General features: G+C 36.5%; 1 protein-coding gene and 1 non-coding gene across 4 annotated transcripts in view; both read left to right on the top strand.

Annotated features, from left to right (window-relative positions):
* The window catches only part of LOC121389006 (chromodomain-helicase-DNA-binding protein 8-like), a 104,863-nt gene that overhangs the window by 57,301 nt on the left and 19,768 nt on the right, over positions 1-27,794 (top strand). For 2 of the 3 annotated variants that reach the window (XM_041520596.1, XM_041520598.1), the window contains exons 28-38: positions 1,183-1,283; positions 1,686-1,803; positions 14,657-14,778; positions 15,516-15,640; positions 16,332-16,417; positions 17,342-17,553; positions 19,475-19,688; positions 21,816-21,967; positions 22,645-23,456; positions 24,056-24,172; positions 25,475-25,732. In XM_041520596.1, the coding sequence (XP_041376530.1) occupies positions 1,183-1,283; positions 1,686-1,803; positions 14,657-14,778; positions 15,516-15,640; positions 16,332-16,417; positions 17,342-17,553; positions 19,475-19,688; positions 21,816-21,967; positions 22,645-23,456; positions 24,056-24,172; positions 25,475-25,732 (2,317 nt within the window). The remainder of the gene's footprint in view (positions 1-1,182; positions 1,284-1,685; positions 1,804-14,656; positions 14,779-15,515; positions 15,641-16,331; positions 16,418-17,341; positions 17,554-19,474; positions 19,689-21,815; positions 21,968-22,644; positions 23,457-24,055; positions 24,173-25,474; positions 25,733-27,794) is intronic. The other variant, XM_041520597.1, reaches the window with a different exon arrangement.
* Positions 10,513-10,606, top strand: LOC121389575. Its single transcript, XR_005960090.1, has one exon. It is a non-coding gene; the product is annotated as a small nucleolar RNA U6-53/MBII-28 (small nucleolar RNA).

Genomic DNA, 27,794 nt, shown 5'->3' on the forward strand with positions numbered 1-27,794 from the left:
TCTAACTTATCTTTTACAGTATACCGTTTGCGTACAAAAGGCATGTTCAGTGTATATTGGTGAAAACAGAAACTATGTGTAATTTTTAAGACCCACTATATAGCATTTCTGAGTAATTACCCCAAGCGAGCTTGTTTATCAATATTACTCACCTTTTCTATTCATTTTGTTTGATGCAAAATATTTTCTCTCATTTCGTTTGATCTGTGATTAGTGCTAAATAAACCTAATGATATTATAACAACCCAGATGTGGCTGCAAGTTCTGTTCTGTTCTGTTCTGTTCTGCTTGTGTTAAACTCTTATTTCTTTATTTCATTCATTAATAAGTCAGTGTCCCTCAGCTGAGAATTAACAACAAAAACAACAGTCAATTAATTAAAAGGCTTACCACACCATTCAACCAATCATGAGTTGGCTGTCAATCAATCTTCAATACGTCACAACAGTCAGTTCATGGGACGTCACAGGTAGTATTACGAATCAACCAATCAGAAAGATTTCTGTTGTAGCTATTTTTACTGTAGGCCAGGAAGGTCGGCTTTCATCAAAGACAGCGTGTGACACAAGTGAAATAGATGATACTTCAGGTTTCACGAAATGGTCGCTTTGTTGATCAAAGTACAATAGCCGACAGTGGAATTGTTGATTGCATATAACTGTAGTGTGTTTGTGGCTGGGTGGGGTGGGGGTACATGGTACTAAAATTATACACTTTATTGGTAATATAATCGTATTTATTAAGCTATAAAAATAAAAAACTACAAACGACAACATTGTTTTAAATCATTTTAATACTTTTTATCTTGGGAGCAGTTTGTCACCCAACGATCTTTTGAACTTTAAGTGAATTTTGATAGCAAACTTGCTGCATATTTGGGTATGGGCTTATTCAAGGATATGGGCCTAATTCTTTAGATCTGCTAAAAATGGGAGTGGGCTTATTTCCGGTCAAATACGGTAATGCTTTTTTCACAATTTTTATCTGGATAAAATGTGGGGGAATTTTGAATCTCACTAATTCGAGCACAACAGGTTTTTTTTATCTGTTCTGACCACAGTTGATAAATTGACTAACATCTATATAGCAAATAACAGTTTAAAACATTATCTCCACATTAAGTAAGCAGGTTTTAAAATGTTATTTACATTTGTTGAATGTGATGTTAATTTGTTGTTATAGTGAAATTGACATTCCTGCTCCCATTGCGGACGGCGACCTTCCTGCATTGTGGTGGGATGAAGACTGTGATAAATCTCTCATCATTGGAGTCTTTAAACATGGTAAATATGTCAGCCAAATATTGACATCCTAACAACTACTTATGTGGAGTTATACCATTTACAGTCAGAAATATTTTATCACAGTAAAAATTATTTCATCAATAAAATTCAAAGCATTAAACCACTGCCAAACATTATCTAGGTATTAATTTTTTCAATGTCTGTGGTGTCAATCTTTGCATTTAGCTCAACGAGAAGTTTTTAAATTTTTAGCTCCATTTGTCACTATTAATTTGAGACCAATGAAACTTGATTTATGGTTGTAACTATATATGTTTATTTCAATGCATGTTAAACTTTTATTATTAATTAAAATTCTTTGTATTTAGCTCAGTTAAGGTTTTCGTGTAGCTCCATTTCTCACAAACTTGCCAATAAAACTGGTTTAATAAACTGTTTCAGGGTATGAGAAGTTTAACCAGATGAGATCGGACCCTGCGCTGGCGTTTCTGCAGCGGTGTGGTCCACCAGATGGTGACGCTCTGGCTCGCGAGCAGAATGACGACGATGACAACGACAAGTAAGTAGTCGTTCAGCCAGTGAAAACCGGCAAAATTAACCTGTTGACTAATCGATAACATCAATTGGAAACATTCACCTGACCACAATATTTCAAATGTCACAGTTCACATGTTAACCTGACCACAATATTTCAAAGGTCACATGTTAACCTGAGCACAATATTTCAAAGGTCACATGGTAACCTGAGTACAATATTTCAAATGTGACCGTTCACATGTTTACCTGAGCATAATATTTCAAAGGTCACCAGTGTTCTCGCTGGGTGAAAATTAAAGGAGGGCGGCCGTGCAGCACCACACCCTTAAAAAAAACCCCAAAACCTCAACCAAAACCATAAAAAAAGGGGTGGGGGGAGCTTGGTGGTTACCATGTTGTTGTGTGTTGATAGACTTTGTGGAAAGACATAATCCTTGTTTTGATTACAAAACGTTTATACGAAATACAAGCAGACTCGTCTTTTAACTGAACCGAAGATGTTAACAGTCTGATATTCACTGGCAGTTCCGGTTTTGCTGAACCGATCAAACTTTTAATATTATTTTAATAAAGATTTCAAGATATACGAAAAAGAAAAAAGACAGTTGTGTGATCCCCTAATGTCGAATTTTTTTGTTTGTTATTCCCATCTTCATCGAATGAAGCGATCGCTGTGATAAAATATTATCGTTTTTGTAGTGGCGGTGTGTATATTATTTGGCACCCAAGATGAATGATTTTAATACTAAACACTACCACTTCCGTTGATTTTATAAGCGGTGATATCCCACCAAAATGAAAAGTTTACAATATGTTATAAGAACTGCTGAATAAACAGAATGACAGAAAATAAAAATCATCAGTTACAATCAATTATATCTGTAACTGAGGATAAAATATCAGACGACAGTTAGTGGAAACAAAAGATGAGTGACCTTTCAGATCACGTGACAATTTTGGCGCCAAATAAGTGGGGGGTTTTCAGTCGGAGATTGCCGAATCCATAAAAAATTAAAATGTTTCCATTGCTCATAACTTTTATTGTTTGTATTAAACATACAAATGGATACAGGTATGGGACAAAATAGAGGCTGTTAAAAATACTATTAAATTACGTTACGGTAACTGTCGTAAATATTTCGTCAGTTGCCTTTTCGTACACGACCCGGCTTGTTTCCTTTGATTTCTGATGTGCAGACTGATCGTTGTGGGGGTTTTATGTGTGGAAAAAAGTGTGCACTTGGAAATAGCGGAGATAGGTGCTGGAAAATATAATTGGGTGCTGGAAAATAAAGAGGGGTGCAGAAAAATAAATTAGGGCGGAGAACGTGAAAAAGGAGGACGGCAAAATGCAATAGCAGGGCGGGCTGTCCCACTTAAATGGAGCAGCAAGAACACTGGGTCACAGTTTACATGTTTACCTGAGCACAATATTTTAAAGGTCACAGTTCACATTAACCTGAGCACAATATTTCATGTCACAGTTCACATGTTACCTGAGCACAATATTTTAAAGGTCACAGTTCACATGTTGACCTGAGCACAATATTTCAAAGGTTACAGGTCACATGTTCACTGAACACAATATTTCAAAGGTTACAGGTCACATGTCAACCTGAGCACAATATTTCAAAGGTCACAGTTCACGTGTTGACCTGAGCACAATATTTCAAAGGTTACAGGTCACATATTCATCTAAGATCACAGGTCACATCAGTGGACTCGTTTTCAAGTTGCAGTTCACAATGATTAGTCACTTTTATTGATTTTTTTTTATTTGCACAAGTAATTGAATTCTAAAATGGATTAAGTATTTATTAACTGTTAAAAATTAGTTTCCAAAAAAAAAAAAAAAAAAAGATTTAGTTTGTGGAAATATTAAGATGTTGATTATTAATTTTACGATTATTAATAATAAATAAATAATTATATAAGTAAATAAATATGTTTTCAATTCTTTTGTAACAAGAAATCTGCTAATCTTCCTGTCTGCTATGTAAAACTGCTGTTTATATTAGTTTTCAAAGCACATGATGCTGTGGTACTTTGTTTAATCAGTTGGTATTAGTTGTCCAAGCTTTGGTGGCATAGTTGTTATACCAGCACATATAGACTGGTAGGATCTGGGTTCATAACCCACACAATACACAAACACTCTAGCTCTACTGACTAACACTTATCCAGCTATCCCCCATCTCATACACTGGTTTTAGACCCCTAGAACACTGTTTAATCAGTGAGTATTAGTTTAACAATATAGTATGTTAATTGTGATGTTTACTTGTGGGATGAAAACGGTAAAATGTAACATATATTTAGGATCATCAAATGTATTGTGAAGCTTTGGTTCATCTGATCATAATTCCAATTTTGAAATGGAATACACCCCCCTACTCCCAGACACACATTCACCCTCTCCCCTAGATTAGACATTCCAGATACACATATATAGAAATGCCATCATGTTGATGTTAGGTTTACTTGCAGTTGTGCATTTTAATGATGACTTTCTCAAAGCTGGTACCAGATCATATTTACTGTGAGTGATATTCGCTTTACTAAAAAACGCATACAAACTATTTAAATTTTATTGTAAAAATTATTTAACAATTTGTTAAGCAGATGTTAAATTTATTAGGTTTTTTTAAGAAAGATGTCCGGGATTTATTCAGGCGTTGTACAGTACTGAACATTGGCACCTTCCCAATAGCAAATGTCACAGAAAATTCCCAATTTCTTGTCTATAAATTCCCAATTATTCACCAATCTCATATCAAAATCTAATCAGTATCAATATATACCATCTAAAAATTAATCTACTTACCAATTTAATTTAATTCAGAAAACCCCCGATTTCTAAGTGGCCTAATCGAATCAGCCATGGGACTCTGGTGAAAAATCCTGGATAAGCAAATAATTGAAGTGTAAACTGGATTGAGTATTTGTTACCCACCCACCTTTAAAATTAAGGATGTGAAAATAAATAAGTAAATAAATGTGTTTTTCTATACAATTGTTGTGCTAGTTTATTGTGGGGTGGAAAAATTACAGTATATATATATATATATATATATATATATATATTTGATCCTAGTGGCAACAGACCTATGTCTTATTGTGAAGTGGTTATCATATTTGTAACAAATAATCTGCTAAATCTTCCTGTCTTCCTATCTACTATACGAAACTGCTGTTTATTTTAGTTTTCAAAGCAAAATGCAAAGGAAAGTGGGGAAGGACATAGACCAGTGGTATAGCGCTACCCCGATCCACTGTCGGTCAAGGATCGTTCACCATCGGTGGGCCCACGGGCTATTTCTCATTCTAGCCAGTGCACCATGACTGGTATATCATCTTTGGTTCATGTGATCATAATTTCAACTTTAAAATGGAATACACCCCTCACCCCCAAACACACACATTATCCCTTTCCCTAGATTAGGCATTCCAGACACAGATATGGAATTCACCACTATCAATATGTTAAGTTTACTTGCAGTGTGTGTGTGACTTTTAATCTGCTCATATACCACAGAGGTTTAGAGCATGTCCGTCCCGGGTTCTGCCTCAGGATAGCTGCAAACCCAACCCGGGACTGATTACTTGCAGTTGTGCATTTTAATGATGACTTTCTCAAAGCTGGTACCAGATCACATTTACTGTGAGTGATATTTGCTTTACTGAAAAATGCACATAACTATTTAAAAATTTTGTTGTAAAAATTATAAATTAAAAATGTGTTTCAATGTGTCCAGTATTTATGTCCATTATTCCAAATGACTTTTTTTCTAACCAGAATTTAAAAAAAAAAACTTAACTACAATTCATATCCCAATATTTTGTGATTTTTGTTGTTGGTAAAACAATCCAATTTATTATCAAATTGGCTGTCACGATCGGCTATTGATTCCTGAAAATGACCACGACATGCCGCCATTGTTGTCAAGCGAAAATACTTGCCGAAAAACAAGAAACTAAACATGCCATACTGTCAAATAATCTACTTTCTGTGAATGGTCATTGTTTCTGGTGAGTGTCGTGTGCAAAATGGCGTGAAATATGAATTTGGGAATGCATTGTATACAATGTACAGTATGTCTACTTCATGACGTCAGGTGAGATATCTCGGTTGCAGTAGTCAGAAGCTTAATCTGGCCAGTAAATTCCTGTAATTTAATTTAAACTAGAGATTTTGTCGTCTTATTGTCTTCAAATGTAATTTTAAAGTGGATATCATAATGAAAAAAACAGCTTTATCAGTCTTCCCAACTGCCACATGAACACATACCAGGGTATAAATGGATCAATATTGTAATGTGGTTGCTGTTAAACACACCACCACTGTATGAGTGTGTAATACATCAACTGACAATCTTCAGAGCTTTGCCCCTGCCTGGATACACACACCACTGTATGAGTGTGGAATGTTTCAATTAACAATCTTGAAAACATTTCCCCTGGATACACACACCACCACTGTATGTGAGTGGAATGTTTCAATCTTAAAAACGTTTCCCCTAGATACACACACCACCACTGTATGTGAGTGGAATGTTTCAATTAACAATCTTGAAAACATTTCCCCTGGATACACACACCACCACTGTATGAGTGGAATGTTTCAATCTTAAAAACGTTTCCCCTAGATACACACACCACCACTGTATGTGAGTGGAATGTTTCAATTAACAATCTTGAAAACATTTCCCCTGGATACACACACCACCACTGTATGAGTGGAATGTTTCAATCTTAAAAACGTTTCCCCTAGATACACACACCACCACTGTATGTGAGTGGAATGTTTCAATTAACAATCTTGAAAACATTTCCCCTGGATACACACACCACCACTGTATATGAGTGGAATGTTTCAATCTTAAAAACGTTTCCCCTAGATACACACACCACCACTGTATGTGAGTGGAATGTTTCAATTAAAAATCTTGAAAACATTTCCCCTGGATACACACACCACCACTGTATGTGAGTGGAATGTTTCAATCTTAAAAACGTTTCCCCTAGATACACACACCACCACTGTACATGAGTGGAATGTTTCAATTAACAATCTTGAAAACATTTCCCCTGGATACATACACCACCACTGTATGTGAGTGGAATGTTTCAATCTTAAAAACGTTTCCCTTAGATACACACCACCACCACTGTATGTGAGTGGAATGTTTCAATTAACAATCTTGAAAACATTTCCCCTGGATACACACACCACCACTGTATGAGTGGAATGTTTCAATCTTAAAAACGTTTCCCCTAGATACACACACCACCACTGTATGTGAGTGGAATGTTTCAATTAACAATCTTGAAAACATTTCCCCTGGATACACACACCACCACTGTATATGAGTGGAATGTTTCAATCTTAAAAACGTTTCCCCTAGATACACACACCACCACTGTATGTGAGTGGAATGTTTCAATTAAAAATCTTGAAAACATTTCCCCTGGATACACACACCACCACTGTATGTGAGTGGAATGTTTCAATCTTAAAAACGTTTCCCCTAGATACACACACCACCACTGTATATGAGTGGAATGTTTCAATTAACAATCTTGAAAACATTTCCCCTGGATACACACACCACCACTGTATGTGAGTGGAATGTTTCAATCTTAAAAACGTTTCCCCTAAATACACACACCACCACTGTATGTGAGTGGAATGTTTCAATTAACAATCTTGAAAACATTTCCCCTGGATACACACACCACCACTGTATGAGTGGAATGTTTCAATCTTAAAAACGTTTCCCCTAGATACACACACCACCACTGTATATGAGTGGAATGTTTCAATTAACAATCTTAAAAACGTTTCCCCTAGATACACACCACCACCACTGTATGTGAGTGGAATGTTTCAATTAACAATCTTAAAAACGTTTCCCCTAGATACACACCACCACCACTGTATATGAGTGGAATGTTTCAATTAACAATCTTGAAAACATTTCCCCTGGATACACACACCACCACTGTATGTGAGTGGAATGTTTCAATCTTAAAAACGTTTCCCCTAGATACACACACCACCACTGTATGTGAGTGTAATGTTTCAATTAACAATCTTGAAAACATTTCCCCTGGATACACACACCGCCACTGTATGTGAGTGGAATGTTTCAATCTTAAAAACGTTTCCCCTAGATACACACCACCACCACTGTATGTGAGTGGAATGTTTCAATTAACAATCTTGAAAACATTTCCCCTGGATACACACACCACCACTGTATGTGAGTGGAATGTTTCAATCTTAAAAACGTTTCCCCTAGATACACACACCACCACTGTATATGAGTGGAATGTTTCAATTAACAATCTTGAAAACATTTCCCCTGGATACACACACCACCACTGTATGTGAATGGAATGTTTCAATCTTAAAAACGTTTCCCCTAGATACACACACCACCACTGTATATGAGTGGAATGTTTCAATTAACAATCTTGAAAACATTTCCCCTGGATACACACACCACCACTGTATGTGAGTGGAATGTTTCAATCTTAAAAACGTTTCCCCTAGATACACACACCACCACTGTATGTGAGTGGAATGTTTCAATTAACAATCTTGAAAACATTTCCCCTGGATACACACACCACCACTGTGAGTGGAATGTTTCAATCTTAAAAACGTTTCCCCTAGATACACACACCACCACTGTATATGAGTGGAATGTTTCAATTAACAATCTTGAAAACATTTCCCCTGGATACACACACCACCACTGTATGTGAGTGGAATGTTTCAATCTTAAAAACGTTTCCCCTAGATACACACACCACCACTGTATATGAGTGGAATGTTTCAATTAACAATCTTGAAAACATTTCCCCTGGATACACACACCACCACTGTATATGAGTGGAATGTTTCAATTAACAATCTTGAAAACATTTCCCCTGGATACACACACCACCACTGTATGAGTGGAATGTTTCAATCTTAAAAACGTTTCCCCCAGATACACACACCACCACTGTATGTGAGTGGAATGTTTCAATTAACAATCTTGAAAACATTTCCCCTGGATACACACACCACCACTGTATGTGAGTGGAATGTTTCAATCTTAAAAACGTTTCCCCTAGATACACACACCACACCACCACTGTATGTGAGTGGAATGTTTCAATTAACAATCTTGAAAACATTTCCTCTGGATACACACACCACCACTGTATATGAGTGGAATGTTTCAATTAACAATCTTGAAAACATTTCCCCTGGATACACACACCACCACTGTATGAGTGTGTAATGTTTCAATTAACAATCTTGAAAACATTTCCCCTGGATATACACACCACCACTGTGCGAGTGTGTAATGTTTCAATTAAAAATCTTGAAAACATTTCCCCTGGATATACACACCATCACTGTGTGGGTTTAGAATATTTGAAGTAACAATCTTAAAAACATCTCCCCTAGATACATACACCACTGCTGTATGAGTGTGGAATATTTCAATCTGTGAGAACATTTTTCCTGGATACACACACCACCACTGTACGAGTGTGGAATGTTTCCATCTTAAAAACGTTTCCCTGGATATACACACCACCACTGTATCAACTAACAATCTTATTGTGAAGCTTTGGTTCATTTGATCATAATTGATAATTGCAACTTTGAAATTGAATACACCCCCATCCCTAGACACACACATCCTCTGTTCCCCTAGATTAGACAGTCCAGATACACATATATAGAAATGCCATCATGTTGATGTTAGGTTTACTTCCAGTTGTGCATTTTAATGATGACTTTCTCAAAGCTGGTACCAGATCATATTTACTGTGAGTGATATTCGCTTTACTGAAAAATGCACCTGGACTATTTCAAATGTTTATTGTAAAAATTGTTACAAATTAAACTGATTAAACAAAGTACCACAGCATCATGAAACATTCCTTTTAACTACTTTATTTTGAAATGGAATACCCCCCCCCCCCCCCCACACACACTCCCAGACACACATTCACCCTCACCCCTAGATTAGACATCCAGATAAACATATATAGAAATGCCATCATGTTGTTAAGTTTACTTGCAGTTGTGCATTTTAATGATGACTTTTTCAAAGCTGGTATCAGATCATATTTACTGTGAGTGATATTCGCTTTACTGAAAAATGCACTTGAACTATTTCAAATGTTTGTTGTAAAAATTGTAAATTAAAAATGTGTTTAATGTGTTCAACACACCAATAATGTATAATCTGTATGGAATACATCAACTTACATCTTGAGAATTTTTACACCACCAGGGTAAAATAGGTATGGTGCCATACCCAAATTATTATTTTTCAGATTTTTTACACCACCAGGGTAAAATAGGTATGGTGCCATACCCAAATTATTATTTTTCAGATTTTTTTGACCTTTTGACAAAATTAATTACTCTTATCATTATTGTATGATTTTCTTAACCCTAATCCTAAACTTAACCCATTTTCTTTCTGGGAGAGCTTCTCCCCCCATAACCCCTGTTTGCATTCAATTTTATAGCACCATGCCCAAAAATGTATTTCTGGCAGAAGCACTATATGAATCCCTGAATACACACACCAACAGTGTATTGAGTTAGATCAACTAACAATATTTTAGAACTTTATCCCCGAATGCTCAAACCATCACCACTGTGAGTGTGGAATACATCAACAAAGTAGCTGTTGAGTTCAGTAGTTGTTTTGCATTCTGATGATGACTTGCCATGCTAATACAGAGAACTGGAACCGGATGTGCTGGAACCAGTCTACCATGAGTTGATATTCGCATGACTGAAGAATGCATTTTAAACCATAATGCTGCAGTCTATACTCCACCACACACACACATGCACACATGCACATACATACGCACACGCTCAAGTGTGAATTACATTGCAAAGTGAACGTTGAATAGCAACGAGCCAGTACAAAAAATTGGTTATTGGGTGTCAAACAAGACATTTGGGTGAATGTGGTACATTCCAGAGTTCGACAAATCCGCTAGCCCGACGTCCGGGGCCAGTGCTTTTTAACACAGGGCTAGTGACAAATGCAAAACCAGTAGCCCAATGGGCTAGTGGCTTTAAAGAAAGAAAAACCCAACACACACCGCTGAAACACAATATTTTTTCCTCCACTGATGTACGTTTGATAAATATTATTTTGACATTGGTCATCGCATAATGTCAACAAATCAATAAGTATACATTAATATTCAACTTGAACTAGATTTCTATGAAATGCAGTAACAAGAAGTTTCTACATCGTCAATTACAACAATACACACAATACAGACTTCTTTTCATTTCATGGACATGTAGTAAAATCTCGCACATGTCAACAAGGTAACAAAGGTGTGAGTGACCAGTCCCAATTAATCACCAGGCTAGTATAACTGAAATACAACCCCAGTCATGTTTAGAATTACTGTGTTTGTATCTATGGTCTTCTAATTTAATGCCTCGCTTACTTGCAATGGAAATGTTGGCAATCAGGTACCACCGCTGGCTTGACCTCTTCAATGTGCGTAGCAGTTTGGACAACGTTTCACATCTGTACAAAGAGAATATGTTTTTTGTCTATCAATTAACGAGTTGAATCCTGCCAATATATTTGTTAATATCTCTCTAACATGGGATATATTACCCTGTTGACTATTTGAGCAACTGACATCACCGTTCCTGGTGACAATTCACTACCGAATACACTGAACAAGACCATACATTGTATAGTGCATTAAATTCTTTTGTTTTGGGTGGTTAGAGAGAGGAGTTTGTTGAATTGCTTACCCACTCTGGATGAAGGGGTGGGAATGGGGGGGGGAGGGTTGCAAAAGCAAAAACGAGAATAGTTTAGAATAAAACATGACAAAATAGGGTAGGTCATTATTAATTTATTTTTGAAACTTTATTCACCTGTACAGGTCAAGATAAATTTTCACAAAATAATACTAATACTAATAATGCTAAATAAAAAAATGTTTTTTTTTTTTTTTTTTATACTCGTATACATAAAAAAAAAAAGGACAACAAAACAGGTCAGCCGGATTTTTTTTAGGTACTATTAGGGGTTGGGTTCCTTGAAACATTGGTTTTTCAGCCTTATATAAAGTGTGTTATAATTTATCAGAAATTTGGGCTAGTGCTTTAGTTTGGTGGGCTAATGGAATTTACAAACCCACTAGCCCTGTGGCTAGTGACTTTTTAAAACATTGTCATACCCTGTACATTCTGATGATGACTTGTCATGCTAATACAAAGAGCTGGGACCAGATGTGCTGGAATCAGTCTTCTGTGAGTGAAAGTTAACTTGACTGAAGAATGCTACTCTAATATAAAATGGTGCTTTGGAGAGATGAGGTGATAATGTAATTCGTGTGGAGTAGAACCTATATATTGATGCATTCACACAATAGCCGATGCATATTTCATATAGTTTAGATCAAGATAGATGAGTTTTGGTTCTGCAGTGCAATATTTGTGGATTTATATATTGTACAGTAGATATACAGACATCAAAACTGATGTGCATTTTATTCAGCAGAGCTAAATGTTGGTTGGTTGGTTGGTTGGTTTGTGAATGTAATTCTTGTAGATTGATGTGTTGTAGAACCGTTACACTAGTAGGTATTCTGACATCGTAACTGATGCATATTTCTTTCAGCAAAAAAGAATGTAGATGGTTTTGGCTTTGTAGTGTAATTCTTGAGTTTAGATGTATTAAACAGGAGACAGTATGACATATATAGATATTCTCGCATGGTATTTCTTTCTGCAGAAATGAATTGTTGTATATTGATGTGTTATACTGTAGAACCTATATAGATATTTGCACATGTCATTTCTTTCTGCAGAAATGAATTGTTGTATATTGATGCAGTGTGCGATATGAGGCGAGTTCTGGAGCCCGAGGTTTGCAAAAATCATACATGATTCTCTAGCTTGACAGTCAATATATACACCTCGTCATAAATATCGCACCACACATTTTAAAGTAAAATTAGAAAATATAAGTTTCGGTTTTTTAAACTACAAGTATATATTTAATATACTACAACATCTGTGAACATAATATCACAAACACACCCTGTTCCGAGCTGCACGTGCATGCTCAGTCGAGCATGATTGATCCGGGGGTCGGTTTGCTAACAATGCAGTATGCACATAGCCTCTTTTGGTGTATGTTATGTTGGCAGACACAGAATTTTAGGCATAAATTAAGCTTTATTTTGACCAACCAGTGAAATGCCCAAGCGTCCAGTGCCTCTGAACCAAAGATGGCGAATTATTGGTATGCACCAGACTGGTATGTCATGTCGTGCTATTGGAACACAATTGAACATTAATCACACTGTCATCAGCAGGCTAATACGTAAACATACTGCTTCCGGTGAAGTGAAGGATGCACCGAGGTCTGGACGTCCCAGAAAAACCAATGACAGGGAAGACCGTGCTCTCGTACGCCAAGCCATACGAAGCCCAAAGTCTACTTGTACACAGCTGCGACATGGATGGCATCCATACAACATAGTGTCCATCAGCACCATCAGACGACGCCTAAATTCTGCAGGATTGAGAGCAAGACGACCAAAAATCAGACGTCCACTCATCACAAATCAGCACCACCATGCCCGTTTAGCCTGGTGCCAAGCACGTAATCGCTGGAACCTGAGGACATGGAGAAGGATCCACTGGTCCGATGAAAGCAGATTTTTGCTGCATCATACAGACGGAGGGCACGAGTTTGGAGGCAGAGAGGCACAGCATATGATCAGAGGAACATTCAAGCTGAGGTTCCATTTGGGGGTGGATCCGTCATGGTGTGGGGGTGTTGTTCCTATGATTGTAAACTTGACCTCATCACAGTTCCCGGAACACTGAATGGACAGATGTACCAGAACTTGATCCTGGACGGTGCTGTTGTGCCTCATTTCGATAACCATGCTCTCGCCACACATCCAGTCTTCATGGACGATAATGCCAGACCACATCGTGCTCGAGCTGTTGTTCAGCATCTCCAACACAACGCCATTGAGACACTACCATGGCCTGCCAGAAGTCCAGACCTAAATCCTATTGAGCATTTGTGGGACATTTTGGGACGTAGGGTGAGAGCAAGGGATCCTCCAGTTCAGAACCTTCAGGAATTGACCAATGCATTGCATGATGAGTGGCAGCAGATCCCTCAACAGAGCATCAGACATCTGGTGACAAGCATGAGAAGGCGTGTAGAACATGTTATCCAAGTGCGAGGCGGTTACACCAGATACTGAGTTAGCCAGTCATTGTGGACCTTACTAGTGTGTTTGACATTAATGAAATGTGAACTGTGTTGTGTGTCTGTTGTAACGACCCCGGCAGCCATACTTATTTCACCGTATTTTACGGTGATTTTAGTGAACTTTACTTTGCTACAATTAAACCCTCATTTAGTGCTCAAATTCGGTCTTGTGTTGTAAATTTTCTGACTGAACGCTCACATGAGGCCATATAAACAGTTTAATGTGCTTTTCTAAGCACCATTTTTATGAGGCTGAAGATCCAGTTTTACTTAGTGAACAAAATTGGGTGGTGCGATATTTATGACGAGGTGTATATATTATAAAATCCTGGGAAACCACAGTCTTGAATAGTGATCTTTTCCATGGTTTCCTGCAAAACATTTAGTGTATCTTCTGTTCTACTGGAGATGCATGGCAGGGCTCGCTGGGTTGGTGGTGGGCTCTAAAGATTTGCAAACAGGGAGTCCTTATAACACTTAAACATTTTAAACCAAAATCGCACACTGTGATATGTTATACTGTAGAACCTACGGTATGCAGATATTCTCACATGGTATTTGTTTGTGCAGAGATGAAGAAGAAATGGAAGACAAGCTGATGAATCTGAAGGATGAAGATGAAGAGGAGGAAGCTTCTCTCGGCTCAGCGCCAGAGTCCGCCAAGAAAACACAGAAACTAACCACAGAAGAAGGTAGCCATTCTCACCATTATTTTATCACAAGCAGAGTTATCACCCTTTAAACAAATGGTGGGTTGTAATCTGACCCACATTTTAGCATGTCATGTGGCTGTTACTTTTTTAGTCCCCTACTAGTACAACCGGAGGGGACTGTAGGTTTTATCTCCGTCCTTCTGTCTGTTTGTATGTCCCACATATAGTTTTGTGGAAGTTTTTTTCACAATGCCTTGAGATATTGAGCTGAAATTACATGTATAGCTTAATCATGTACAGTTAAGCTCAAGTTTTAACTTTCATGGTGATTTACCCATATTTCATGAACTTTAACATTGGAGATAAGAAGAAAAAAATTCCATACTTTTTTTCACAATGCTTTGAGATATTGAGCTGAAATTTTGTGTATAGCTTTGTCACGTACTGTTACAAATTACATTAGACTTTATAGAGATTTACCCATATTTCACAGAGTTTATTTTTATTAATATTATTTTAAATTTAGGAGTCTGTTAAGCAACATGTGAATAACAGATTTATTTGTCATGTCAATGTTTGTTTGCAGCTCTTTCCTGTAATTTTATCATTTACATTTGAAATAGCCTAGATATTTTGTGATTTTGTATGTTTTTTCTTTAGATTTATTTGGGGTGGAGCGAGTAGATGTGGAAACTTGATTTGTGAAAGTACTAAAGTATTTTAGCTACCACAATGTTGAGAGAAGTTTAAAATAACACATTTTCTGTTTGTTGCAGTTGAAGAAGTTGGTAAACTGCCATGGCCGACCGTCTCAGACCTAAACACGCGTCTTCGTCGACTTGTAACAGGATACCAAAGAAACAACAAGAAAGTGCAGCTCCGGTTGCAACAAAGGGCAAAGGTAATTTTAATTTTATCAAAGAATGTACAAAAATAATCCCTTAAAAATGTATGGTTTATTGTGTTTGTCTGTAGTATTTTGTGTAAACTTCATTTTGAATATTAACTTCAAAGTAGTTTTTAAAAGATGTCTATTTAAATTGGGTGAGTTTTATCCACTTGATTTCTGTGACAGAATGCTTACTTTGGCCATTTTAACATCTGTTATACTTCTATACTTCCATGATTTTTGCATGTTTTGCTTAAGTGTTAAGAAACCTGATTTTTTTAAAAATGGCATGATGTCAACACCATTAAAATTATGAAAATACATTTAAAGTTTACTTTGAAATGATGGCATTTATTAATTACCATCAAGCTTTAGCCATCTTTTCATGACTTTTGTGCAATAATATTATAGGCTAACATGTTTGATAACAGTCCAGTTTGCGAAGACATTAAAAAAATATATGCAAAAAAAGGAATATTCAGGTATGAAGTAATAGTGATATAAAATTAGCAGGTGACTTTGGCCACCTGTATGCCGACATTTATTTCTCTGCATGATGTAATGCTGACATAAAATATGAAGTAATTTGTTCACATTTTAAAATTACATACTCATTTTGCATGTTTGTTTTGTGTTTTTTTTTGTTTTTGTTGCTACAACAATTTAAAAATATCAATAATTTTACTTTTTAAATACTTTTCAGAAAATGGAAAGAAGAGAAAAAGCTGATGCTGTTTTGAAGGAAAGAGAAGTGAAAAAGAAGGAATATCTACAGAAGTTAGTGTCGATGTTCGTATTAATATTGTATTAGTCTTTTTTAATGGGTGCATTTGGCCTCCTACTACTTGCCCGTTCGTCATAGTTTTGTGCAGCTGGAACAAATTGACCACGATTAAACTAAATAGCTAGCCAGTAGGTAAGCCAGCACTTAACCCTCTCTCTGTTCAAAGAACCAACAAAACTGGTTTTATCTAAAGAGGTTGTTTGTTCTTTTTGAAGAAGTGTTGCCCTAAAAATTTTAAATCAAAGGTCTGTTATTACCATTTGGTTTAATACATTGTCCCACTAAATGTTAGAGAGAAACTTTCTGCTTTATAACCATAGAAATTACCTCTTCCTCCTCCCTCCCCCCCCCCCCCCCCCCCTTTTTTTTAATACATTAATAGATTACAGCTAAAATATAAATGAAAGGTATGTCAGGTGAAGACTGGGTGGATACACTCAATTTCAAATTTTAATAGTGCTCATCTGCCTTAATGTTTGTAGAACCGGTCTGTTTTCTTGATATTTCTTGGTATTGTTTTACTTTGTGTTAACAACTTGCCAGTTTTCAAAGCTATTAATGAAATAGATTTTTGACATCACTTTTTAAAGTTAAGTGATAGATAACTTGAGGAGGATAATTTTCATGAGATTATTGTTGCATGAACATTTTGGAAATTATATTTGGACTTAATTCATTATAGATTCCTGGATCCTCAGTAACCATTCATAGCCATATAGAATATGTGTTTTGTTTTAAAACTCTTTAAACCCAGATTCCCTGTTAAAATTAATTTATTTATCCATCTCTCTTTTTTTCTTATTGTACTACACAATTCCAATTAGCAGCCTTACAGGGAAAGCATTGTTTAAATAAAAATGTGTGTATTTTTTTTATTCATGTTTAAATTTTAAGGATATTAATTAAAAATTAATGCAAAATTTGTGTAGTCGATGGTCCCGACGAGAGGAAGCTGACTTCTACCGCACGGTGTCTACATTCGGTGTCGAGTACAACCGTGCCGCCGGCCGCTACCGTTGGGATAGATTCCGCTGCTTTGCGCGTCTCGATAAGAAATATGACGATACATTGGTGGAATACTTCCAAGCCTTCTATCACATGTGTCAGCGGGTCTGTGGCAAATTCAAAACTACTGATGAAGGTAAGTTTGTTTATCATATATCTTACATTTTCAGTGCAATCAAAGTATGTGATATTTTTAAGATCACATACTTTAAGAATTTGATAACTTAGCAAATTAGATGTAAATTAATCGAGGTCACGGCACTAGGTTTATTGACATTCAAGCAAACGTACTTGTGTGACACTCCATAATTGACGTATGCATTCATAGTCATCGAATAAAAACATTTCAATGGCAATTTGACACTGAAAGCTGTCCAGCGTTCAGAAAACAAAAAAACATTAAGCCCTAGTTTGTTTTGATGTAAGGACATCCAAAATGACGTCATTCGAGTTTGACGTTATTTCCATTCAAAAATACACAGCACCACATATTCTTACGTCATTTGAATATCTAGTAATGGCGGACTGGAATTAAAGTTGCGTGTACAGTTTACAAATTTTTTTTATATTAAGCTTGAGATTATATGATAAAGAGATTATTACCCTCGTATTTCGGTATCGTTAATATCATATATTAGGAATAAAAATAACGTATTATGCTCGCCAGACGCTCAAATAATACAATATTTATTCCTAATATATGATATTGACGATACCGAAAAACACTCTGTAATAACCTCTCTATATTTTTTCTTTTCTGTACAAAGCAGGAAGATATTTAATACATAATCATCTGTATAACAACAAAAGTTAAAAGAGAAGGTTTTGGGCACTTAAGACTTAAAAAGTATGACTTGAGACTAAGTTATTTATGGGGGAAATCCTAATGATGTTCTATGATTTTTCTTTATCAGTAAATATTATTAAAGGGACACGCCCTAGTTACGGCTAGTTGTTAACCATTACGGCGTTGTTTTTCGCTATTAAACCCATTTTTTCACAAATAAAATTGCAGTTTACTTACATTTTATTATTTAGAATACACATTTCCATTCACCTGAAGTGCTTTTTGGTAATCCTGGTAATCCTGATGTTTGTAAAACACGAAATGCATTTTTTGTATTTCTTAACAACAGGCGTGCACTTGAGAAAAAACCGTTAAGCAAGCGAGGTCCAATCTACTTTTAGAGCGAATCTTCCCGTGTAAACGTCACAGACGTTGGTATACCACGTGACCGTTATCATTTTTGGTTCGGTTTGTTTTCTCGTGCACGGTTTGCGCAATCAACATTCGATTTGTTGTCGTTTGCTTGTTCATTTGTGAGATTTTTCTTCACAGTTCGTGAACATTTTCAGTAACAATAAAGTTCAGACAAGTAAGTGTCTCAATACAGAACGTTACAAACCCTTAAAACCAATAATTTTGCTAAGTCTTACGATATCTGGAGAGGGGATACAACCAGGACAGAACAGTTGGAACATGTCCAGGAGAGGTGAAAAGAACACACCCCAAGTCTGTGCGCACTCTGTGAAATTTGTCGTGACGTAGGCATTGTTGTGCTTCTAGCGACATCTACCGGTGACACCGGTGACATCAGAATACTAACTTTCAAAATTATTTCAAGCAATTGGGACATGGGGATTCCCATGGTATTTATCGATATAAAACCTGCTTTTTCACTCCATTTGATAAAAACGTGATATAAGTGTGTTACAGGTTTGTAGATTAACCAAATTATAATTTATTTTCGCTGGATGGAACTAGGGTGTGCGGCTTTAAGATTTTTCGTTATTCCTACTAACAGTAGGTAGTGGGAGTTTCCCTTTTAGCTCTGTTGGTATTGTTCCAGAGTTTACAGCCCCTGGTTACTGGGTATGAGGTTTGAATCATTTCAGTGGAGATTAATTTTATCGGTCAAGTCACAAAACCAGGGTGATGTAACTTTAAGAATTAACATAATACCATAACATAATATATTCATATATTCATTTGTGTCGCAGTTTGTTAATATCTATTATGCTATATATTTGTATTAACATATTGTTGTTAATTACAGCCAAACCCCCTCATAACATGTACGTGGAGCCGATATCGGAAGAGCGAGCCAGTCGCTGCCTGGCGAGAATCGACCTCCTCAACAAGATCCGCGAAGAGATTCTCTTACACCCGAAACTGGACGAGCACATCAAACTGTGTCAGCCATCCTTCGACATGCCGTCATGGTGGCAGTGTGGAAAGAACGACAAAGAACTGCTCATTGGTGCTGCAAGGTACGCGATGTATTGTTGAACAATATCGGTTTCTTGTATGAGGTTCGATGACCACCTGCTGGATTTACATCAGCTTGTACAAGTCTGTTTTTTGTCACAATTATATCATTGTACAGATTTGTGGTTTTGTTAGATTTGTTGTGGATTTTACAGTTTTAACAGGTTGTGAATCATTTTATTTGAGTTGGCCTTTATGATGAAAATCCTGTCAATCGGATGGTGCTACTAATGGAAAATGTAGGTGGTTTTTCCCTTTAACCCTGTGAACCCGAGAAGCCTGTTTTGCAGCTTGACATCATTTGACGTATGCTCGAGAAGCCGCCTTTCTGGCTTCCACGTGGTGTTGTTTGTAAACAAACTGTCTGCCAACCGTTAGGCATTATTTTCGACCTATCAGATTTCGTTTTACAGCATAGGTATTAGTGGAAGTTGTCTGCTTGTGTCATTGTAAATTTTCTGAAGTTTTTTGGCATTTTTAAGTGTATTTTTCCACAAATATGAACCATGGGCATGTCAGCGCCGAGAAAGTTAATAATGTCTGACAATGAAGATGAACTCGATAATGACACATACGGCAATGAAAGCAACTTTAAAACTGAAAGTGATGATGAAATAGATGGTGTGAATGTTGACTGTGTTAACAATTACAAAAATGACAGTGAATCGAAAGACGTAAATAAAGATTCCATAGGCGCAGGTGATTTTAGTAGTGTGCATGTTTGTGGGCATGGCTGTGGGCGAGGGCAAGGCAACTGTCATAGGCGAGTCAGGAGACATGGTATTAGTGAAAATAATCAACAGTATCAGTGGATTAGGGACACTACAGGTTTTGGTGACAGGCATATACATAATTGGGCAGTGTTTAATTTCCAAGAGAAAATAAAAATTAAAAAGTCCTGAATTTCTACTGGGAGCCCAGGGTGGAGGAAATTAAAAAAAAAATCAATTTAGGGTTCAAAGTGTTAAGACTGTTAATTTAATCAAATGTTTGACATCTAATAGCTGATGATTCATAAAAAAATATATACTCTAGTGGTGGTGTTAAAACAATCATTAACTTTTCATGTAGAAAAAATCCTTTGTTGGTCTTTACATTATTTGTTGCATTAGTTATTTGTATAGGAACAGTTTGTTTTTGACACGAGAATGTAAGTACATCCTTGTTTGATTCATGGGACATAGGTTACCTAGAGGTTGAAATGAGAGGAATGGAGTTGGTACTGTTGGTACTGTTGGTTTAATGTATTCCTAATTGAAATTTTGTTTAGAAGAGCATGTTACTCTAGATGAACTAGTTTGTTGCAAGAGTATATGTGTAATGATTGTTATTATCTAAGCATATGTGTGGTCAGAATAACGTTTTAAAAAGGTTTTCGTAAGATAGAAATTATGGCTTGTATTTAACCTTTAGACTACTGGATTAATTTTTAACAAAAACCACGTTGAGTGGGTACAAGTTTATAATATTTACTCACATATATTCACTTAAATGTTTCATAAATACATGAAATAAAGTTCATATATGAATTGATAAGTATTATTTTTGTAATTTTTATTATTTTTAGATCAGTTAATGGTGATTAAAATTAGGCAAAAAATCGAAAAAGTTGCGTTGTCTTATGGGCATTTGTGGCCAGCTGTCCCAATATTTATGTCCATTATTCCCGATAACAGTGGTTTTCTGACCAGAATTTTTTTTAAAACCCCAACTACGATTCATATTGCAATATTTGGTAATTTTTGTCGTTGGTAAAACGATCAAATTTATTATCAAGTTTGCTGTCACAATCAGCTATCAATCACTGAAAATGACCGCGACGTGCTGCCATTGTTGTCAAGCGAAAATACTTTCCCGAAAACAACTTTTTGAACTAAAAATTTCAAAGTATTTTCAATTGATAAAATCAAAACAAAAGCCACCATTTTGAAAAGAAATCTTTTTTTCTTTTATTATATTTTCATTTCCGGTGAGTGTCATGTGCAAAACGGTGGTAAATATGAATTGGGGAATGCACTGTATACAGTGTACAGTATGTCGACTGATGTGACGTCGGGCGAGATATCTCGTCTGCAGTACTCAGAAGGTTAAACTGAAATGTTTAGATAGGAAATGCTCTTATTTTACAGGCATGGTCTAGCTAGAACGGATTACCACATTCTGCGGGACCCAACTCTCTCCTTCCATGAGATCTTCCGTTCAAGAGGTCTCCGAGGTGCTAACCCACAGTTTGGAGGTTTAAACAGTCCGTACACTGGCATGTATATGGGTATGCCTGGAGGTAAGTCAGACACACTTAGTGGCAATCTCAAAGTTAATATGTAAGAATTTGTAATAAATCAAGGTTTACCCTTAATGTGCATTTCTCAACTTATTTTAGATGCTGTGGTTAATTTAGGTTACATTAAAATGTTTGCATCCAATAGCCAATGATTAATAAATCAAGGTTCTCTAGTGGTGTTGTTAAACAACAAACTAACATTAAAATGCATTGTTAACCATATCAAAGTATTGAAAGCAGGGCATTTAGTGAACTTTTTAGTTAGACAATGTATTAAACAAAAAGAAAAAAAGAGGCAAATATTTGTTGCATCAAGGCAGTTGATATTAATATGGTAAGCAGTTATATTAATATGGTAAGCAGTTATATTAATATGCTAAGCAGTTATATTAATATGGTAAGCAGTTATATTAATATGGTAAGCAGGATTATAGGATAGAGTCAAAACTAAAGCTTTAATATTCAGTGATTTTGAATAATATATTTTATATTTTTTTTTAAATCCAGTTCCATTTTTATCTTGGAGTAGACTGTTGTGCTTTTGCCATGCTGTTTGTACATTATTATTTTAAATAGTCTTAATCAAAATTTGGTTAACTAATATACATGATTTTGACACCTTTGACCATATTTTCAATTGATTTGTTGCTAATGATTCCTCTGTCTTGTATGTTCAGGAATGTCGATGAGTGATATGAAAGTTCCGTCTGATACCATGGAGAATACTCCAGTGAAAAATGAACTTGGTGATGTAGGAGAATTTAAATCTGAGAAAATCAAATCCGAGGAACATTCCAGTTCTGAAGAAAATTGTCTTAAAGGTAAAAATGGTGATACAATCAACGAAAAAAGTGCTAAAATCAAAGATGAAAATGACGATATTGTGAAACGAGAAACTGACAGCCCATTGAAAAAAGAGTACAGAGACGTTAAGAAGGAAATTAACAATACTGATGAGAATGAAAAAGAAGATACTACTGATGAAGCAGTCGTCAAAAAGGAACCGGTCATTAAGACAGAAACTGTGGATGAGAAAGAAGTCGTCAAGAAGAAAATGGTTGATGCGGTTGTGAAAGAGGAGACTGGTGGTGTGAAAAACGAGACCGATGAAGAAAAGACACAGGATGAGAATGAAGTGAAAGAAAACGAACACAAAGACAAATGTGATATTAAAGCCGAGCAGAACGAGATGGAAGACGACGACGACAAACTGAAACACAACATCAAGACTGAATGCACCAATTCTGAATTGATAAAAGAACTGGAAAAAGACGATGTTGTACCACCTGTGGAAGAGAATGGTGATCAGAAAGAATCTGCTACGGAAAGCAAATTTGAGAAAGAATTGAAAGATAACGAGAAATTTGTCAAGTTGAAGCAGAAGGAGGTTGAGGAGCAGCTAGAGCGTGAGAAGTCAAACTTCCACAGCATGATGCAGACGAAACCCGAGATTGTCAAGATGGAGGAGGACATGATGAGGAATTTACCAGTGAGTTCACAGTTTCACAGGGGTTTTTTGATGGCTGAATACTGGTTCAGTTCTGTTGGTCTCAATAAATATAGGAGGCGAGATGTAGCCCAGTGGTAAAGTGCTTGTTTGATGCACGGTTGGTTTGGGATTGATCCCTGTGGCCATTTTTCGCTCCAGCCAGTGCACCACGACTGGTATATTAGAAGCCATGGGACGTAGCCCAGTGGTAAAGCTTTCGTTGATGCACGGTCGGTGGACCTATTGGGCTATTTCTCGTTCCAAAGGCCATGGTATGTACTATCATGTCTGTGGGATGGTGCATATAAAAGATACCTTGCTGCTAATCGAAAAGAGTAGCCCATGAAGTGGCGACATTGGGTTTCCTCTCAATATCTGTCTGGTCCGTAACCATATGTCTGATGCCATATAATCGTAAATAAAATGTGTTGAGTGTGTCATTAAATACAACATTTTCTTCCTTCCTTTGTGCAATCCTGTCTGTGGGATGGTGCATATAAAAGATCCCTTGTTATTAATGGAAAAATTTAACAGGTTTCCTCTCTAAGACTGTAAAAATTGCCAAATGTGCTTTAACTTTGACATTTTCTGTTTCACAGCCATATCCTGGAATGTATCTTGATGAAAACTACATTGACATGGAGGGCATGGAACCGGGGGAGGTCATGATGGGAGGACGAGGGGGAGTCCTGGGTCCGACTCTTGACTGGCCAAAGGTAATTTTCTTACACTGTTTACCTATCTTAATTCTCACTGTTTATTTAATTCTCACTGTTTACCTATCTTAATTTTCACTGTTTACCTATAATTCTCACATTGTTTACCTATCTTAATTCTTACCTATCTTAATTCTCACATTGTTTACCTATCTTAATTGTCACGTTGTTTACCTATCTTAATTGTCACGTTGTTTACCTATCTTGATTCTCACGTTGTTTACCTATCTTGATTCTCACGTTGTTTACCTATCTTGATTGTCACCTTGTTTACCTATCTTAATTGTCACACTGTTTACCTATCTTAATTCTCACATTGTTTACCTATCTTAATTCTCACATTGGATATCTTTCTTGACGGAACTTCACCGTGGTGCAGGGGTGTAACATTCTCTTTGAGAATGGCCAATACAGCACAAATCCCCTTGTTTTCTTTGGGATACAATTGAAGTTTTGAGTAAAAGTCAGTATCTATCTGTGATATTTGAATTTTTGCACAGTTCTTTACACTGTTTTTTATTTAAATCTTGAATTTTTATATTGATGTTGATCATCACTTTATTTTTTTGCATTACCATAGTTTGACACCCAATAGCCGATGTATTTTTCATGCTGGGGTGTTGTTAAACATTCATTCATTCATTGACGGAAGGGTTGCACAACATTTGATCTAGTAAAGGCAGGGTATGTAACCAGTATCAGTGGTCTAGTGATTAAGCCATTGCATTGGCAGGTACTGGGTTTGCACCTTGTACCGTGTTACCACCTAGAGCAAGTTCTAATGGATCTGTGGGGAAGTGTAACCCCACTATACCAATTTTGTCATTTACTAACAACTAATCATTAAGCACCGTCTTCGACAGACAACCCAGGTAGCTGAGGTGTATGTTCAGGACATGATAAGCTTGAACCTTAATTAGATATAAGAAACAAAGGTAGAGTGGCACAGATTATGGTACTAGAAACACAAACTGTGTGTACATTACCTTTAGCTAATGCTCTCTATCACAATTAGTAGGTCTGCAAATGTTTTAAAGAATTAGCATTCACTAAAAATTTATGAAGTTATTTTTTTTAACAGAATTATGGGCCAATATGTGTTATATTATGTTAACTTTGATCTTTAGTCACAGATTATTTTTAAATGTTGTTTGAGTAAATTTTACCAGTGATGGATGCAATAATCGTGCATGTAATGCTATGTTTGTTGTTGTGATTTTAATGTTCCATATATAAAGAAAAATGCCGAATATATCTAGTGGCTCTTAACTAATTTTGCTGAGTTTATTGAACTATTTTCAGGACCGAGTTGTATTTCATCGCTTGGAACATATCTGTTACACTATCGAAAACGGAGAGTGGCCCTTTGCACGCCGCCAGCCACCACCACAGTTCTTTCCTCCGACGACATTTGATTCTCGCAGCGGTACCCCAGTGGGGTCATCAGTGCCAAAGAGTGACCAGTCGCTAGCGGATTCTGATGCTGGCGATTCTGCGACTGATCCTCAGCAGGTGATGAGGGGGGATAGTGAGAAGGACTTTGAGGTTCTATACTCCGAGGTAGGCACTTGACAACGTTTTGCTGCATCCAGGCTGCTGGCACGCATCATCCTGCTCATATGTTGCCTCACTACTGCTGCTGTTGTCATTTGTCTCATGATAGTCTGTTGGTGCTTTTCCCCAAGTGTGAAGTGGTATTTTATTGGCCGTTTTTTTCCAAGTGTAAATTGGTATTTTATTGGCTGTTTTCCCCAAGTGTGAAGTGGTATTTTATTGGCAGTTTTCCCCATGCGTGAAGTGGTATTTTATTGGCTGTTTTCCCCACATGTGAAGTGGCATTTTATTGGCTGTTTTCCCCAAGTATGAAGTGGTATTTTATTGGCTATTTTCCCCAAGTGTGAAGTGGTATTGTATTGGCTGTTTTCCTCATGTGTAAAGTGGTATTTTATTGGCTGTTTTCCCCAAGTGTGAAGTGGTATTTTATTGGTTGTTTCCCAAAGTGTGAGGTGGTATTTTATTTGTTGTTTTCCAAAGTGTGAAGTGTGTTTTATTTGTTGTTTCCAGAAGTGTGAAGTGGTATTTTAATGAACAGAAAAATGGCACATAGGCAATGCAAAATGGTTGAATGAACATATTTTTTTAGCTTGTCACAGAATACTTATTTATAAATATTTGTATGCAGTGGGTATAGCCAGTAATTGTGATATTTTAATTGAGAAATGTTTAGACTTTATTGATAGTTAGACCGGCCTCGGTGGCGTCGTGGCAGGCCATCGGTCTACAGGCTGGTAGGTACTGGGTTCGGATCCCAGTCGAGGCATGGGATTTTTAATCGAGATACCGACTCCAAACCCTGAGTGAGTGCTCCGCAAGGCTCAATGGGTAGGTGTAAACCACTTACACTGACCAGTGATCCATAACTGGTTCAACAAAGGCCATGGTTTGTGCTATCCTGCCTGTGGGAAGCGCAAATAAAAGATCCCTTGCTGCCTGTCGTAAAAAGAGTAGCCTATGTGGCGACAGCGGGTTTCCTCTAAAAACAGTGTCAGAATGACCATATGTTTGACGTCCAATAGCCGATGATAAGATAAAAAATCAATTTGCTCTAGCGGCGTCGTTAAATAAAACAAACTTTACTTTTATTGATAGTTATGGCCCTTGAACATGGTAAGGGGATGTGTACTCTCGGAATGCTTGTTAATATAAGATTCCACTGAGTATGGTAACATTTTGGGTTCTGTGTTTTAACTTCGGCAGGACCACTTTATAAATCTAGTTCTTGTGTGAATGTTAGAACTGTGCTGTCTGTGGGAAAGTGAATGTACAGTGTTCCATACTGTTGATTATTGAGAAGAGCTGGCATTGTTACTGTAATGCAGTTTATAATGTATAATGTACATGTCGTTACTTGCTCTGGTGCTTCATCGGGTACTGTTATTGTGTGGTCACTTGTCCTGTGGTGTTTTCTTTGGTTCTAACGTGTGGTCACTTGTATTGTGGTTTTGTCATTGGTTGTTTGTGAATTGTATAGTAGATCAATTTAATTGCTCATTTGTGCTTTGATTCATACCTAATCCACATTTTTAAAGTAAATTTGCATGTATTACATACAATATCGTGACCTAAATTTTAGTTTTGCTTAAAATTGGCCACTGAAGTATGAACTGACCTAAATAGTTGAATGTAAGCATGACTATAAGTTAATATAATATCATCAGTTTGCTATGTATCGTCTGACATGGTGCCAGTTCAGTATCTCATGCATGGCTTTAGCTTTAATTCAGCTTGGTGTCTGTTTTTCACAAAACTTTTATACTTGTTTATATGCATAAATTGTCAGTTTAAATTTGACATTTTAATGTTAAAGATGTAATAAAGTTTAAAGTGACATTCTGTTGCTTAAAGATTTATTATTATTATTATTATTATTAGTATTTTAAATGACACTATCTTCAGCATGATCTTGGTTCCACCAGTATTTAACACTAATTATAAATTATTATTTATTTATTAAGTTTTCAAGAAAAACCTTTTCCTGTAAAATGACCAGGTTTTTTTTATTCTTGGTGTAAATAAACATATTAGGTCTTCTGTTAAAGTCAGTTTTATTGTAGCATGTATC

The sequence above is a fragment of the Gigantopelta aegis genome, chromosome 14 (assembly GCF_016097555.1).
Source record: "Gigantopelta aegis isolate Gae_Host chromosome 14, Gae_host_genome, whole genome shotgun sequence".
In the NCBI taxonomy this organism is placed as follows: Eukaryota; Metazoa; Mollusca; class Gastropoda; order Neomphalida; family Peltospiridae; genus Gigantopelta; species Gigantopelta aegis.